Source organism: Rhea americana, unplaced genomic scaffold (assembly GCF_003343005.1).
Source record: "Rhea americana isolate MKP2758 unplaced genomic scaffold, rheAme1 scaffold_237, whole genome shotgun sequence".
Lineage (NCBI taxonomy): Eukaryota > Metazoa > Chordata > Aves > Rheiformes > Rheidae > Rhea > Rhea americana.
The window spans coordinates 327,784-346,689 of NW_028186354.1; the positions used below are offsets into that span (position 1 = coordinate 327,784).

The 18,906-nt window shown below is 43.1% G+C and overlaps 1 protein-coding gene across 5 annotated transcripts in view; it reads right to left on the reverse strand.

The window, feature by feature from the left end:
* Window positions 1–18,906, reverse strand: part of AFF1 (ALF transcription elongation factor 1) — a 117,515-nt gene that overhangs the window by 85,740 nt on the left and 12,869 nt on the right. Inside the window, exon 1 of one of the 5 annotated variants that reach the window (XM_085306279.1) lies at window positions 18,529–18,900. The exons of the other annotated variants lie outside the window; for them this stretch is intronic. Coding sequence (XP_085162405.1) covers window positions 18,529–18,545 — 17 coding nt within the window. The 5' untranslated portion in view covers window positions 18,546–18,900. Of the gene's footprint in view, window positions 1–18,528; window positions 18,901–18,906 lie in introns of those variants that run through there. 5 annotated transcript variants of the gene reach the window in all.

Genomic DNA, 18,906 nt, shown 5'->3' on the forward strand with positions numbered 1-18,906 from the left:
TTGTTTTGTTTAAAAAAGGGTGCAATTTTATTGTTAATACAACCAATTTACTGGTAATGTGGTTAAAGGCAACAGGAGAATTAAATATTACAGTGACAAACCACAAAGAGTTTTAATAAAATTGGGTTTCTATTTCCTGACAATAGGCCCCCCAACCTGTTTCTCCAGAGTACCCATAAAAATAGCAAGCCTTTCAAAGAACTATCCCAGTAAGAAATGTCTTAAGAAAAAAGCAGATTACAGCAAAATAAGAAAATTATAAGTAGAAGATATTGACTATTACATTTCAGAGGGGAAAAAAAATTAATGATCCTTCTGAAACAGTTTTGCAAGGCAAATCAAAGATACATGTCTGCTAATCCACTATTCTCCTTCAGTTCTTCCAGTATACATAAATGCTTACCACAGGTGCAAGAAGTTCAATGCAATAARTTTTCTACTTCAAGACCCCATTGAAATTATTCAAGCAGATGTGCCTTTTATTCACTGATTTCCTAGAACTGCCTCCCTAAATACTATTAAAAAAACATTCTATTGTTCTCCATTGCACCAAAGAAGAATTCTAACAAGATATAGACAGTAAAAAAAGACACTAAAACATTTACTGAGCAGCTATTTTATGTGTCTGCATTTAAAATCTCTTCCTCGTACTCCTCACCGCATAGTTAACACTGTATACCCAGCTGAGTAAACACATCACTGTTTCTGTAGGAATTTGCTTTCAGCTGACCTCGCTTGCCTGTGCTGCCAAGCAGCTCACGAGTCCATCAGCTGTACTGCCAGGCTGTCCACAGGTGTTGTACAACATATATTCCCACACAGCATACAGCACCCTTGTTTCACGGACAGCTCAGCTTTCTCATCGTTCCTTGCCACCACAAGGACATACCTATGGGACATGAGTTTTAAGCATTATCTCATTTTACTTTGCATGACACAAACGAGTGCACATGCACCACAACTTATTTTTTAAAAACTCTTGTCTCAAGATGACCATGCCATTGCAAAGCATATAATCTTGTTCCCAAACAAAAAACGTCATCAAAAAAATAAACACTTTTTTTTTCAGAAACTTGATATCTCTTACCCTTTCCTAAATGCTGTCAGAGAGTTTGCAAGCCCTGCACTGAGACTGCTGCCTAACCTAGAAGTCTTCAATCCCATAGTTTAACACAATTTAAAGATCCTTCTTTTTACGCTCTGCTACTATTCAACTGTAGGTAAAAACGTGTTACTGAAAGCCAAGGCCTCAATACAAATAAAGTCCAACTTAAGAAACATAACATCAGCTCCATTTATAACTGCAAATCTAGAGCTGTTTGATGAATAAACAGCACATTTAATGCTATCAGCAGTTTAATTTGCAGTGAAGCAAAAGAAAAAAAACAAAATCAACAGTAAAACTTACAAATATAAGCACGGCATTCAGCTGCTGAAATATAGTTATATACTACTTCCCGCAACTGCCTCCCCCAATCTATCAGGCACACGAGCACTTACATAATATTTCTTGCGAAACACATTCTGGATGCAAAATCATTAAAACTGATTACATTAGTCCTAATGCGCTATGGTTTTGAACAGGAAAAAGTCAATACTCCAACTAATTTCAGATAAGAAAAAATTAAAGAGTTGTTAAAGGCCTAAATTACATACTTTCAAAGAAGTTAGCTGCAAAAAAAAAAAAAAAAAAAAAAAAAAAGAAAGAAAAGGTCTCCTATTCTTTAAGTTTTCCATTTATGTAATGACATGTACCAAGTAACAGGTTGGGCAAGTCTTATCTGCATAGCAAGGACTAAGTAGGAACAGAAAGAGATTAACGATGTTTGTAGAAGTCTGTTTGTACACTGAAAAGCCTATTTGAAAAGCTTTTCTGCAGTCTCTGCCAGGTTATAATTATTCCAGAAGTATTTCCTAATCTTTCCATCCACGCACAGAAGTGCCTGCTAATATTTTTTTTATGGTTTGTAACTTCTGTTGGATTTTATTAAGAAGTGCATGCGCTCTGTATCCGGGTACCTCTCCGGGCTGGAGTTTCAAACTGCATTTGAATCGCTAGTCTGATGTCTATATAACAAAGCCTCTCATTGGCATTCAAAGGGACTTGGAAAGCGTTCAAACTATACAACAGCAATAATCCACGGCAGGGTGCATTAGGCAGGTACTGATGCATGCCTAATGCACCCTGCAAAGCATATGCCCCTCCAAAACGCTCTGAAGTATCTCATTCCTCTTCCCCTTTTCCTGCTTAAAAAATAAAGTGCAGTTTATTTGATGGAAGCTATTATCACTATTGCCAACCATAAAAAAAGATTTCTTTACAAGATTAAAAAGGGAAAAGGTATTGATAGCTTTTCCCTTCAATTCTAATATACCTGTTCATCAAATTTCTAGTCTTCTCATTTTAAAAAGTCTGTTTTCCCCACACTATCCGAACCTCTAAGAGAAACGCCACCATCTTTCGCCCGGCGTTGCAAGCAACTGGATTGACCAGCGACCTGGCCAGCGTCACCATCGCGACTGACGCTCGCAGGCAGGTGCTGGGAACGTGACGTTCAGGCTCAGCTCAATCGCACCAGCGCTGCCCCAGGGCACCAGGGCGGCTCGGGCAGCACGGAGCCCCGGGGAGCCTTGCTGGTGGCCCGCACGCCTGACACAGCGTCCTAGAAAAGCACAGGACGTCCCAAACRCGCCCAGAAAGGTTCGAGCACCAGCAGGGCTCCTGGTGGCCGGTGAACCCCAGCATGCCCGCTCCGGGGCGGCGCGGCCGGGGAAACGGCACAGGAAACTGCGGGAAAGGGGCGTGCCGGTGGGAGCCGGCAAGGCCACTTCCAAAACATTTACCTTCCCTCTCCGAGCAGCGTGTGCTTTCCRAGCACGTATTTCCTGATAACCCTGCTCCGTCCAGGAGAGCACTCTGCAGCGCACTGAACTCACCGCTGCCCTGAGCTACGAGCGAACTTTTGGCCGGGGGACAACACTGAGCCAATGCACTTCTACCTGCTGCTGCCTAACCTGGGGGACACTTCCCGAAGGCAGACGTGGCTTCTCTACGAACTAACATGCCTCGGAAGGCTTACGGCAACGCCAAAAACCCTAACGTCAATGCCTTTAAGCATACCTCCTTTGCTGTTTACAAATAAGCAGTATTTTTCTTGTAAACCACGTAAGAGCAAAAGGCACAATTTTTATAGGGGGGGCAGAGGGATAACGCACTTTTCCTGCTGAAACAGCAAACTACTGCATCCTAGCAGTTATCTGCCAACGACTGGGAAATCCGCTGATGGCCACTTTCTCCGTGCTGCCTCAGGACAGCGCGAGCATCTCRCCACCATTAAGTGCTCCTCGTGTATTTGTCCTGGGAGCAGCTAGGTGTCCCGCCCAAAGCAAGGGCGCAGCCGAAAGGGGCAATTTCTGCCGCTAAGAGCCCTCACTGCTGTCGGTTTATTTGCACTGCTTAGCCTGATGCTCACCCTGGCAATAAACCACTGCTCTTAGCAACTGAAGTGGTTARCACATTTCATTAAACCTCCTTCTCTCCCCTCCGCCCCCCCCAAGTACAGTAATTGCATGTTGGATAGTCACTTAGTGCACTGCTATTAAGAGATTATGCCATTAGGTTTTGTATTTCTATCAGGTTTTACATTTCCATTAAAAGTGCCGTGTTAAACAGTTGAGCAGCAGAACATGATGCGCCTCCAGGAGCAGCTGCCTGTCAAGCAGCACCGGCGCGCGAGCCGCCACGACGGGCGGCCAGCGGCCGAGCGGGGACGTGCCCCTGTCGCACGGGGTGTTCCCAGGATTTTGGGAGGGGATAGGTGGCAAGACCACACATCGGGCAGTGCGGAGGTAACAGAGGAGGAGTTTTCTGCCTGCCAGGAATTTGAGTGAAACTGGGGAAGAGCCAGCAGTGGACGTCCGTGCGCAGAACAGAGGGGTCACTGCCAACGCAGCAGCTTAGCTCCTGTGGCCAGAGCTGAGTCAGGAGTGGTAACTTCTTCCACAAATTACAGAGGCGGTTAAATTCCTSCAAGAAACGACCAGTTCTGGCACTTACATTTCAATGCACATGTGAGTCCTGGTCATTCAAATATTTTGGACATCTCCAATCCTCACGTAGCCTGTTACAATACATTTGCCACCAAGGAAAGCGGAAAATGAGAAACACTTGCCATTTCCGTGTTTTGACGGATTTTGTTTTGTTTTCCCAGTTGTTTGGGTTTTTTTTGTTGCTCTTTTYCCCCACCCCTCATTTTACAGGCTAAACCTCCCCTCCACCTCCTGCCCCATCCCCAAAACAAAACGACAAAGCACCCAGCTTTATTCACGGCTAGGTTCATCTCCTTGTAGGTGTTTTTTCCTTTTTTTTCTCCCTCTTTCCTCTTTTTCTGCAACATACCKCTGTTTCTCTTTCCAAAGTCATTGTCCTCTGCCTCATCCATCTGCTGCTCATGAGGCCACCAGTGAAGTCCCTCCCTCCCACCTTGTCCCACATGCAAAATTTCAACCCACAGAAACAATCAACACCAGCAAAGCTCCGGCAAAGTCAGAAGACTGTGCCATGGGAGCAAGATGCTTTTCCTTGAACCTTGGCGGCATGCTCCTGGAGCAAACAGACAAGTTAGCTGCACCTCCTGCAAGGCGAAACCGGAAAGGAAGCTCTACTTTATTGCATTCAAAATATGCCCATTTCAGCCACCAGAACACAGGGTCACACCAGGTGTGTCTTCTTTTTCTAAACAAAGCAAAACCTGACAAAAGGAAGTCAAGTTTGCCCAGGCAATAATGGTGGTTGTTTTGTGCCAGGCTGCTGACCAAGGCTTGAAAAATGACACCAAGGTGCTGCACAACTACAAGGGAGGCGTTTCACTGGGCCTACATAATGTTTTGTCCATTCAGCCATGACTCAGGAGGCCTTTCCAGGAAGGTCTTGCTTTTCTCTGATAAAACCAGTTGCCCCTGCCCTTATTACAACTTTCATTGTAGTATCAAATGGCCWCTTTTAGTTCCTGTCCTTAATGTCATGCTGGTGAAAGACAGTTTAGAGTAAGAATGAATCCGCAACAGCTCTCGCTTACTTCCCAAGTACACCCCTAACTTGGATTAATTGCAGTTTGACTGGAAGCAATTCCAAGCTATGGTTTTACTCATCATCATGCGCACTAGGCAGGAGGTCTGCGCTTTGCACTCCGAGGATAGTACAGGAGCCCTATAGAAAGGATCTTGTCAAACTTCTTTAGAGGGCTTTAAATTCTTCTGTATACGCTGTCAGATCTTTCCCATCCCCTGACACTGTTTGTGTGGTGCTATGCTTGGTGTCAAGTCGGGTAAGCCTCTTGAACAGCCTGCTTCAAACCAGAGAGCCTTCTGCGTCATCATGGGGTCATGCTTCCTCTGGATTGCTTCATCTCTCTTTAGTCTCTTGCTGTCCCTGGGAATTATTAATGAAATGTCCACAAACTTGATGAACGAGAACTCCAATACCAGCTAACACCCAAAATAATTCAAGTAATGTCCAGGAAAGTCATCTGTAAAAAGCTAGGCACCTAAATACAAACTTACCATTAGAAAGGATTTGGAGTAACTACTGCTTTCTTTTTTTATTTTTAGTGCGGAAATAAAGCTTCTCAAATTCTCTACAAATACTTCTTTATGTAGTCTATACTTTTTTCAATATTATCCAGTTATTCAGGTGTCATAGTTACTAAACATGTAACAACTTGGAACGTAAGAGCAGTTTTACACAGTAAACTTGCTATACATAGATATTTCTGGAATCCATTCAGAAAATGCAAGGAGGGGAAGAATAGGTAAGAGTCCTACGTTTTCATATTCCACCCAAAACTTTCCTTTTATCCAACCTCAACACAGAAAAACTATTATAGTCCTCCCCAGCAGGTATATTGGGTCTCAGTCTGTCATTTTTTCTCTTAACACAGCACTAGTTAAAATACAACACTTGCAGCAAATGCACACAACAGAGAAAGAACAAAAAAGAGGAAATGGTAAGATTAACATCCCTCCCCTCTCCCCCACCTCTTTTCCCTCTGTCATGCACACACAGAAAAGTCTTTCTCCAATCTAAAGTTGTGATTTGGAAATCCATTTTAAGTACCTGCTTCTACACATACAGGTGGCAAAAGCAATTCTCCATGTTAAAAATCCAAGAATTCATTTTGCAGACAAGCTTGGGTACTGTTCTTGAATGGCATTGCTTTCTTGAATCGGATTTGAAAGCTTAAAGCCAAAGGAAACATTAAGAACAGATATCCATTAAAATTTCTCTTCCTCCTCTCAAAAGCAGCTTGTCGCCTTCTAATATATGCATGTTTAAAGCCTCTCAAGAGATATGAAGTGGATAGATCACCTGGAATTGAGTGCACAATGCTCAAGGCTAGAACTCAGCCTTCAATGAGACAGAGAGGAAGAAAACTCTGCACACCATGAAATTCAGAGCAGCAGCTGGAACGCCATCTCCCATTTACGCCCCGCTGAGACCTGGCACGGAGCACGACACCACCGCCTCGGCTTCCAGCACACTCTTGGCAGGCTGAACTCGCACAAACTGTTTCAACCCTCCTCCCATTTCCTAGTTTCCATCAAGACTTCACCGTGTGTCATGAGGATTTGAGGTCTGTATCTAGCCAGCATCTATCTGCATCTCGCTCATACTCTATCTTATTTGTATGCGGTCACCAAAGCAATAGAGAAGAGAAAGGAGTGAAAGAATAGTTTAAAGACTTTCTAAGAAAACTACATTACTTCAGACCTTTTACAAGAATCCTATTAACCCCAAAGACTGGCTAGCTGGTTTTTCAGCCCTTTCAGCCCTCACACCCTGTTTTGTAAGTGTTTATTCTGGGACTTCTCTAGAGGGGAAGAAAAGGAACATTCAACAAGTCATCAACAAACAAAACCAAAGCACTATTTGCTTGGAAAATTATTATACGAAAYGGTCTTCAAAGCTGTTACACTTGAATAAATATTGTTTATACTAATATCACCTGTAAATTTCCTTCATTAGGCTGACAGAAGAGAATGGTCCATTTTCAAGGAAGACTTCTTAAAAATAAGTTGATATTTAATCAATATAAAAAGAAACAGGGAAGTAAAGAACTCATTTGCCTGGTACTTCACCTGTCCACAACTTGCCTGAAGCTTATCCATTTTTAAATTATGCTCTGTCTGCCCTACGAACAGCTAGAAAACAACAGACCCAAGTTAAAAAAGAAGGACCTATGAAAGAACCAATAAAGAAATCTATCCAAAGAATAACAAAAGGGGTCGTGGTACAGAGAACAAATTGTTTTCTTCACAGTTCCTTCTTTTACAAGAGTTTCCCATCTGATTTTTTCAGAAGGATTTTATTTTAGAACACAGTTTCTGAGTTTTTGTTTTGCTACAGCTGAAAAATGACACCACAATCTCCTGCATTTTCTTTTGAACAGCACAAATAATTATTGCCAAACTATAAAGCTACAAAAATAAGCAGAGCGCTGAGTAGAAACGGTCCAAATCCAAGACTCTGCACCAAGACAACAAGGTCTCCAAAAAATGTCCCTTCAAAATTAAGTGCAGTGCAAAGTCATTTCTAAGATTAAGGACTAAAATAACTGCATTTGACTGTAGTCAAATGACACAAGATTCACCCTAGCAAAGGACCGAATACAAACCAAATATTCATTAGATTTAAAAATTAATCCAGATCATGTCTGGTTTTACAAGTGTTACAGCATTAAAAATACAGGATAGACTTTTCCATTTTTTTAAGTAGCATGTGAATACAGAATTTAATTGGTTACTAGGTTGTCATGATAAATTCTCTTGCAAGTTATTCACACGGTGAAACAACATCAACACACACCATTATAGCTGCCAAAATAGAGCCTGAGAAGGTTTTGGTTATAATTATCAGATTATGTTGCAACTACCAACTGTTTTCATAATCATTTAAAAACTACAGAAAGAATGTTCTGGCTATGAAATGCAGTGCTAGACTAGATCAGTCATCCACATTCTCTGAAAAATTAATAGAAATAGGCTCCCCAGATTCAGAGAAATGTATCTTCTGTATGTCAGTTTGTCCAGCTTGCTTAACTGACTTGGAAAAAACCACACACTCTCCAAATCATTAAGGACCAAACTAAATCATAAATTCAGGTAACATAAAAAGTCAAGTTTTAGTTTTATAATCTCTGCAGATTTGTAATTTCTTCTGTTTTTAATCCACTGTGGTCCCACTGTTGTGCAGCGTTGCACAGTCCATACACCACGCAGAAGTCTCCCCTGCATAGTGTACAGATCCACACACACGCAAACAAACCTGCATCTGACTGCAACCTGACCGAAGATTTACGAGTTATTTACAGCTATAATTTCCAAATGAAAAGGATTCAGTTCTCAAATCTCATATCTGCAAGCAAAGACAATCACTCCAGAAAACAAGAAATAAACACACATCTGTGGATCTAATAGTATCGGAAAAATTTTTAAAAAATGAAGTCAGAACCAGAATTCTTAATACTATTTTCTTCCACTTTAGCATCTCAAAATACACCTCATAAAAATATTAAAGTAGCTGTGCACGGTGGAATGCACCAGACCGGTGCCACAGATGGTGACAGACAGGTGGAGAAAGGCCAAGACCACTGCCAGGTGTCTCAAACTCCACGGCAGTTGGCTCACTCACCTTTCCCCCCTCTGCTGCTTTTCYCTTCCTTCCAATATGCATCAGGCAAGGAAATGTTCTAGGATTTGTTCAGCAGCTTGGACTAGATGATGTAAACTGATACTGCAATGTTTACATCTCCAAAATCAACAACTACGTTGGCTCTCAGCAAGGCTACGCTATAAAGTCGGTTTGGCAACGTGCTACAGGTAGGTGCAGAGCTCCCAGTTTGGAGCTGTCTCATCTCTGGCTCGTTTGGAACAAGGGTTGAGCTCATCCCACTCGCCCATAAAGGCTTTGAAGCTGGTCTAGAACGACAAAGGCAATAAAATAAAATAAAATAATGGTCAATGTTACTTTTCCTTCCCCTTTCCCAATTTAAATTCTTCATCCCAAACAGGCTGAACTGCCTTGTTTGCACAATTTCCTGCATCTGCATAGAAACTCTTTGCCAAAAATCCAGGTTCCAGTGTAGTTTATTCCTGCATAAAAACCTGCAGTCTGTAGATGAAATGCATGACTATTTTCAGTGAAACTAAGTATTCACAAGTACTCATTCTTGCACAAAATGAGTTTATATAAACTACTAACTTCTCCCTTAGCTGTTGTTCCTAATGGTTTCCTAGAAGGCTATAAAACTGCTTGATTCAAAYACCTGAATCCTACCAGGAAAGACCAGGAAGTAGAGCTTCTCTTTTTCCAAATGAGACTTGAATGATACGCTAAAATTTTTTATAAGCTATTTTCACAGCTAACTTATGGAAAAACACCCCAACACCTTTTCCAGCTAGCTGGCACATCTTTATACAGCATTAATAGTGTCATACATGTTCTTCGCCTCCAGCTTTCTTGCTTGCTATTTTTTGCTTACATTATGCCAGCAAACTTAAGGATTCTTCATTTTCCCAGTAGGAAAGAGCTTCAGCCAACTGCTCCGTACGTCACATCGTTTCTACCCTGATCACTTGATAACATTAAAAATTCCCTATAGCTAGAAGAGCAATGGCCATACAGCTATTCCTTTATCGGCATGCTCCACGGAAAAGGCTGAGAGAATTGGTGCCATTTTTGTTACAAACAAGCAGAGAATACAAATGAAAGCTTTGTGGCACTCGATTCACTAATTGACCAAAAGTATTTTTCCCACAGGTGACACATGAAATTGTTGAGTTTTTCCACATCAGCCAGTTCAGGAAGTTTTTCAGGCTATTATTTTTAACACCTCATTGTGTGAGTTGACTGATTTTCACGCAGAATGTAATGGAAAAAAGAACCTCTATGCATTTGAATACCACATCACATTATTATGGTGTCTCAAATCACAGATTAGTCTTTCACAAAGAACAGAATGCGATTCTACCTTGTCTTTCCCACCAGGATTTGGGCAATCACACAAAACTTTCTGAGGCTCTAGACTAGTAGTCTTTTATACCAGTAGCATGTAATACCCATGGAACCAGGAATTTACTCTTAGGAGGTCCACAAAAGCTAATGAAGCAAAGCAAACCTGCTATTAAGTTGCTGAAGCCTGCCTACATAAAATGTGTAAGAGTTTGCAACAGATACAGTTGACTAACAGAATTCCAAAATCTTGGCATGGTAATAATGTTGCTGTTAAATATTAAGTGATTCTTGCATCTTTTATCTGCAGAATCAAAGTTATAGATCGTATCTTAAAGCAGAAATCTTGAAAACTAAAACATTACATACTTTAAAACTTGAGACAGTGTTTAAATTGAAAATCRTGAGCTTTCAAAAATAAACATGTACAAAACATATGTATGTGTGTCTACTTGCGTATAAAGCATATAAACCTCACATGCTTCTGAACTGACATTCTTAAATATTTAAAGCTTAAAAACTAGTTTTGAAGGGAGATGTGCCAGCCTCCTATCAGCTTGCTCGAGATGCACAGCAGTGGGGAAGGCATCCTGCAGCAAAGCTCCCTCTCTCCAGACCGGGATGCATCTTGAGCCTGTGCTGTTCATCAGTTCATCAGCCAAGTTCATTTCGCAGTTCAAACCTAAACTTAACTGCAAGTTAAGCTGGGACTAAAGAGTTCAGGAGCAGACTTGCCCTCTGGTATCAAATACAATGCAAAGTTGAGGAACAGCAAGCAGACCACCACAACTCACCACCTGAGCAGGTCTTGCACTGGTGGAGGCAGGCCCCAAAATACCCCTCTCCAAGAATCACGATGGATTCCATTCTTCACGTGCAAACTTAGGCAGAGAGGTCACTTTTTTATGCAAAAAGTGCAAAGAGCATGTGGTACAAAATCAAAACTACAGCCACATGTTACATCTAGTTACTACTTTCCCTTCTCCCCATTTTCCAGCCAAGCAAATAGGGGAACCAAACGTAACCACTGGAGATGCACTGGAGATGCAATGTAACATTTTAAAATAAGAAACTGTAGCTGTACAACTTACTTTTGTCAAAGRACACTGGGAAAGAACAGAGAAGTAACTGTCATCACATCGGACTGTATTGCACTAGTAATGGGGGAAAAAAATGTTTCTCCAAAAGAGGCATCACTATGAAGCCTGTGATCTATGCGTAAGGCACCTTCATTTATGTGCCTACAGAAGCCGCAACATTTTTAGTGCTTTGTTTTTAAATTTAGATAGACATTCTAAAAGCAACTTTAAAAGCAATAATCAGAATGTTTAACATTCAGTAAAACTGAGGACACATTCAGACTGCACTACTGGAAATACTTCTAAGCATGGTCACACTGTACAAAGATGGGTGTTTTCTTTCACCAATGAGGAGGGTTTTTTTGTTTGTTTTTTGTTTGTTTGTTTTTTAATAGCACATGAGCTGCTGAACAAAGCAGACCATGCCGCTCCAAGGGGCTCATCAGGTCTTGGCCAAGACGACAGACCTGGCCCCTGCAGTTAAGAGCACTGCTAGAGCTCTTCAGCCAGTGCAGCATCCCATCCCCTTCGCCCCACATGCCAGAGAAGGAGCCTTTTCCACAAATCTGGAGTTTATGCTAAGCTTTAGCCAGCAGAATTGCATCACATCCGCAGTGGTTTTTATATATATATATATATATATATATATATATATATATATATATATATATATATATATATATTTTTTTTTTTTTTTTTGTTTTTCTATCTATACCAGCAAGGCTTTTAATGCTAAGCAAGGTCTAGCTAGAAGTTACGGTGAGAGACAGAGAGGGTAACCACACGGACCAGGTGCCTCCAGGTGCCAGCAACACTAAGGCAGCCTTGAACCCCAACAAGGCGCCCTGCTCCCAAGCGTGGCTAGCCCGTGCTGCCTTGCTGTTAGCACGCGCTATTTTAGCAAAGGTAGGATGACACATGTTCCCAGACTGACATCCTGTTCTCAGCAGCAGTTCTACCACAGCCTTGCTGGCACCAGGAAAACAACTTTTTACTAGAACAGCTTGTTCCACCAAGGGCAGTGGGGACAGGGAAAAAGAGGAACATTTTACCAAAGTGCTTCTAAACTGCCAGKATATTGCCTGTATTCAAATTAGGATGTTTTTTTCCAAAATAGGCTGCTGGGGAGAGAATCCCTGAGAAACAGCTGCAGACCAATTATGAGAGAGAGTTTCTGAGTGTACTTGCAAAGATAAATTACCTTCCTAATGTCTTTTTTCTTCTTCTTCTTTAARCACAACCTCACACACTGTAGCAGCAGAGGAATACTGAAAGCAATTTCTTACCAGATGTCCACAATTCTACTACACCTTTTAATAATTCTTCGTAATTTCAGATGCTAACAGCTATCAGTGTTTCTATCTCTAATGCCGGTAATAGCTCAAAAACGAGGAGGAGGAAAGGCCTCTGCCTTCAGGAGAGGCACAGGACTCGAGCTCTCTCGCAGCTCTCGCATAGCTCACATGCACACACCAGCTGTTGACACGACTGCACYGTAACGGAGCTGTTCATACACCAACGAGTACATCATTTGCTGCTTATAGATTACACAGTATGTGATATTTGACACCAAAAAATGTATATAAACACTACCATATGCTTGTGACTTTTTTTAAATAAGAGATTTTTTTGTACTCTTCCTGGTTTCTGTATTTTTTAGAATCAAAAGACTGACACCAGAATGTATAAAAGCCTGCATTTTTTTCCCTCTTTTACAGTTCTGAGAATGAGTTTTACTGTTGTCACTGAGGTTAAACATTAACAATTTGCTTGTCTAGCTTTCTTTAAAAATGACTGCAGGGACGCTATTTTCTCCTAACCTGGTGGGAAATGCCAAAAGAACATTAACACATAACTGCATGTCACTGTGATGATAAACATTTAGTACAACTAAAAAGGACAACTTCAAACGCTAAACAATACCTAAGCCTAAACTAATCCAGAATGCAAACATGTCTATGCAGAGCATATGGCACCTGTGATAAAGCTAGCAGACTTGAGCCTCCAGCTCAGTCTTGACACACCAGCTTGATAGAGTTAAAATAAAAAATAAAAAATAGGCAGCGTAGTCACCATGAAAATCAGCAGAGCACCTCCTCACCTCCACAGSCGTGTGCCCACATACGTACCTCCCGCTGCCTGCCACCTCCCTTCTGCCTCAAGAGCGAGGTAGCAGAAGAGAGGCACTATCCACGGCAGCACACAGTGGCCAACAGCTTTGCTTCCCAGCCGCGCAGAACAAGCCAGGCGCTCGCTCGGCACAAAGCAACCACCACCACAGGGAGGAAAGACAGGTTTAAGGATCCTGCCGCTCACAGTTTTCCATGGATGTCTGATTTTGTATAGACCAAGGACTTCTCTACCCCAAACCGCCCACGAGCAGACAACTCTGGAAAACCTGCTTCCACCACACTCTTGCCCACAAATGCATTTTGCTGGAGCACTGTAGCTCTATCTTACTCAAGTGAATATCGCACTGCACACTGGTATCTGCCCATACCCAGCCAGCTGCTCCACCTCAGTGTCTGCTATGTACATCTTTTATCACAGACCCAAACACTACAGTAGCCTGAACTGCAAAATGGGTCCTTTCTTCACTACAACATATCACAGGGGGAAAAAATCTGCACGTTGTGTTCAAGCCTGACTAGGATGGGTATTTTCCCATTTTTTTGAGGCTCTGGCACCTCTACATTACAATCACTTCTTTGTCATCACCACTCTTAAATAGGCAGTAAACCAGACTGACTTTCCTACCACTCTGCATTTGAACCAGGGCCTTAGAAAGACACCCAACACTTCACAGAAAACTCTTCCTCACTTTGCTGTAGTCCACTGAGTGAAGAAGAACACTGTCTCAGCTGCACTCCTACATACTTTACTGAGATTGCTTTTACGCTGTATTTTAAAGGTATTAAAAAGCCTTGTACTGTCATTCACTACGACTACGCACAAAAAGAAAATGCTGAGGAGAATTTATGCAGCTCATTAAAAGCTTGTTTCCGCTCTTCATGACGCATCTTGCATTTGAAGTAGCAAACGTTTTTCTCCAAAAACCAGCGAGGCGATGCCTCTCCGTATGATACGGATTCAGATTCAGGAAAATTAAGCGATATGAGGAAATGCTCCCTTCTGTACCAGGTCAGGTGCCTGGTCTTAACAGGTTTCAAGGCACCCAGTCTTAACATAGCTTGGAATTGTAAAACACCCCCACCACTTCCACCCCCTAGCTCACTGCATCCAAAACAAACCAAAAAACTCTTGAAATTTGCATGTGTTCTGGGAATATCCATTCTCTGTGAGGGAGCTCCAGTTCTGGGCCAGTTCCCCTGATGGGCTGCCCTGCAGCAATAGACTTGAGGCAAGTCAGCCCAGGCAAGTTAGGAACTGAACTGAAATTCCCCAGTAGCTTCCCAAACAACATGCTGAGTATACTTGTACTGTCAGGCTCAGGGGCAGCATATTGGTAAAACCAACATGGGTTCAGACGACATTTTAGCTTTTAACAGGTAAACTCCAACTGTTTCAGCCCTTCTTCCCCTTCGTCAGTTGACTGGAATGCAGCATCCACAACAGCTGATTTGTCTTTATCAACAGGACCAGCAAAACAAACAAGTTATGAAACTTGTCTTTGGATCTGGCCTTGAAAGCTGTGAAACAACACGGAACAAAACCAAGCAGCACCACTCAGGCAAACAGCCCCACCACTGCTCTCTTCAGAAGAGACCATTTTGTGGAATTTACCTGGCGGCAGCCAGAAAAGAACACTACTGCCACCTTTTATTTGTGCACAGGGTCACCCTCTTTTCGTACTGAAATGAGTGGATGCGACCCCTTTTCCAGATTGTTCTGGGTGCAGCTGGTTCGATTTGGCTTTAAGGAGCAGGAACAGCGAGATTCCCCGACTGGTGTCAACCATCAGCATCCCCCGCAGGGCTGACTACCGCAGTGCACGGCAAGGAGAGCCTGGCAGGGAAGACAGCGGATCGCTCACGTTTCGTGTTGCTCCGACTGTACTAATGTATCAGCTACTAACAAAGATTAGGAAACTGTTTTCAATCAACATTCCTGCAATCATGCTAATAATGACCACATCTAAAAGGGAGTTTTACAACAATCAGAAATTCTTAGCATTCGTATCAGCAAAGTACTAAATCATCCATCTGTCAAAAAAAAAGAAAAAAGGAAAAAAAGAAAGCCTAACAGGATCTGCAGATAAAGTAAGAGCTCTACCAGCCTGAAGAAAGCAGCCTGCATCTTCAAAAAGCAGTTTTTCATTTAAAGATCCTCTGCTTGTGACTGCCTAAGCAGGGTACATTTTTAACGAAGCCACAAGTGGGAGGGAGAGGCGCTGCCCCACTAAGTCGCGGGGTAATAGCCTCGTGCCTCGCCGACTGCTGGGCACTAGCTGCCAGCGAGGGAGGGTCCCAGGTAGGTCCGCACACCTCCTGCGCGGCTTTCCGTGCATCTCCTAACAGCTGAACTACATCTGACAAACATCACACCTCATCTAACATAAAAGTAAACTTGTCCCTCGTTCTGATCAGTTCTGCTTCTGTTCGCAGGGGCCCGAGTACACCATTAGAGCTGACAGCAGTCCTGTTGCCTGGGGACACTACAAGCATCAGATCATCTGCACATTCCAGAAAYGCGCCTAGAGAAGGCTACAGCTGCAATCCTGCAGCTCAGCTAGCAGCTTAAAAAAACAACACACACGAAAATCTACATTATATACAAACAATGCATACGGAGTGACAGCTTCTCCACATAATGGTTCTAGATGTAAGTTAATTACAATAGTTCATCATTCCAGAAAAACAAACGAACACYACACTTTATCACACAACCATTTAAGACCATTTTAAAAATTGCAGTGGTATCCATTGACACATTAGTTCCTCAGTCATCACTCTTACATTTTTTTTAAATGCTGATGAGCAGTATCAGTCATGTTTTGTCACCTTGTCCTCCCAACCCATCCACCCTTCAGAACAACAAAATCCRAATGCTGAATGAGCTGCCCAGGATCACAGCATGAGCCAGCACTGGAGCTGAAAACGGGATGCAGGGTTTTCTTGTTGCCTATCCAGCACCCTCCCCTTTTTCACATCCCTTTTACTAGCTGTGCATCTTAAGGAAAAAATAAAGCACATAAGAAACAGCAAACCCAAGCAAATGGAAGAAAGTCTCATACCAAGCAATATCCTAAACCCTACAGTGTTCTGTATCATACCATCTCATCAGTAATTCACCAGAATTATTCAAACTGGTTTTCTTCTGTTACAGTCCCCCCCTCGCATCTTATATCAGCTACTTAACAGAGCAAAGTCTCTGACACATTAGCAAACTAATTCTGCAGGAGACACTTGGCCTTTCATTCCCATGAAGTATAGCTCCAAATCCTTATCAGGAATATGAATTTATCCTTTGGTGTTGAATAAAAATGTATTTTTATGCACTCACAGAGCACAAATCTCCTGGACAGAGGCAGACACCCCTACCGACCTGCATCACCAAAACAGAAGTACCACAAGCACTGAGCTTTCTGGTAAACGTAGCCTGTCTCCTGCAAGATTCATTTCTATCACTCATGTTCACTCCTACTTCCTTTTAAATGAGCAATAATCAGACTTTAATACTGATCTTCAAGCATATAAAGGTTGCCTTCATACTGACTGCGCCAAAATGCTCTGACACGGTTGTGCAGCTGAGAGCCTCACAGCATCCTACCTGACAGAGGCAAACGCCAATGCACATAACAGAGGCAAGCAAGGGCACAGGCAGGCGAGCACAGGCGTTGTCTCCATGTATATGCTAAACGGTCGGTCAGGGTACTGCCCTTTTGCCTATYCCACAGCAGTCAGCCCTGAGACTTGGTCCATTTTCCTAGTTTTCAGTGTGAACCACAGAATGTCTARAAATTCGTCCTCAGCACCAGCAACCTCTCGTCCGCTTTGCGACGTCCCAGATGCGCTTCRCTGGCCTTGGCCCAGCCGTACCCCCGTTTGGTCCGTTTGCCGAGGCTGGGGGCTACTGCTCGGACCTGGCTCCCACAGGACCTCTTGCCACCCAAGGAAACAGCTGTGTGACTTCTGAGACTTCAAGTATGTCCCTGGCCTTGGATCTAAGCTTCAAGGCCAGTCAGCACGCTAAGCTTTATGCTGTATCCTCTTCTTAGCATGCTGGCATATTAAAGCAATGCTCTGATAATGCAGACCAGTAAATCACGTGAATAAGTGACCATTAAGAAAAAAAGATGCTGGAAAACTAAACCTTCGTCTCTTTGTTAAGCCCTCCCGGTCTCCTCTGTCTCCTCTCTCCCCACACACGGCAGGGGCAGGCAGCTTTAACTGGAGATTAGTTCAGCCGTTAACAAAGCAATCCATCTTCCAGCTCTTCCTCCCCAAACCTCAGGGTTCTGGCGTTTTGCAGTTTGTAATTTAAAGCCATTTCTTGGCTTCAAAGCTGCAGAGAAGCACCACTGTGAAAATACTTGGCCGGTGCCAAATTTCTCTTTAGGATACACCACCATTTTTTCCCTCCTGGAGGAGAGGTGAGCAGACTGGCTGTTTAGTATGGGACTCAACAGCAAAAAGTTTCTCTCTTTAGCATTTCTGAAACGCCCATTAAAACATCAAAAAAGCTAAAAGGCATTTAAYAGGTACCTTACATAGCAATGCTCCATGAAGTAGCACGACTTAAGAAAAGTTACCTCCCCCCAGGCTGAGTGTGAAGTTTACTTTACACAGGATGCCCCCCCCCCCTTCCCAAACCCTCAGGCAGCAGGTACTGATACGTTTTAAAAACACGAGTTGAAAAGCATTTAATCAGGGTCGGTACATTTGCTTGAATTTTGTTCTGTGACAGGAACTACATTCGATCGTTCTTTTTCATACTCTTCTCTACAACCAACCCACCCCACACACACAGTCCATCTTGCACCTATGGATTCACACACAAGCAGATGCAACCTGCTTCCATTTTATACAGCTAGTTTTCCAACCCAACCAAATACAGACCATTTACCTCTTAAAATAAGGCTGCAAGCAATCATAAAACCTGCTTTACATTAGGCTGGTTATAGGAGAAAAAAAGAAAATAAAGACGACGACATGCCCACAAAGGAGAAGAAAATCAGTTTCAGAGAGCTACTAACTTGCTGGATGCAGAGAGATTTGACAGGGAATAATTAAGGCTTTGTTTTTCTAGTTAAGGAAATAAGTTTATGCTGGAAAGAGGTAGCCGACACTGCATGACACAAAACATGCCAACAAATCTATCAAGGATGTGTATCCAGATGCACTTTTTTCTATAATACGGCGTTAAAATCAACAGAAGATCATGCCAGAAAGGGGGAGGTGGCATCACTAGTACGACGAGACTGCGAGAGAATTGTTGGCGAAAGCTACAGAGAGCAGAAGAAGTTATTTAATTCCTTACCTCGAGTGGGCAGCCATGGTGAAGTTTATACCGCCGAGGGTCCTCTCTCCATGAGCTCCTGGCCCCGGCTGCCGGCGCTCTAGCCCGCTGCCCAGACCGCCTTTGCCATTTGCTGGGCACTTTCCTGCCCGTTTCYTGGTTCCTGCGAACTCGCCACTCTAAATTGTCACTGAGCTCCTCATCCCCGCAGACCCAGCTTCCCCAGCCCGCACTCGCCCGTCGGGGGTAGGATTACGCTCATTTTGATAGACATCCGGGCACCGGGGCCCTCCTCCGGCCCGGTGCATCCAAAGCGGCAGGGAGGTGGCAGCAGCTCCTGGATTTGCGCTCGGGGGGCTCCAGCAGCTGCGGCTCCGGCCGGCGGCCCGCCTCGAGGCC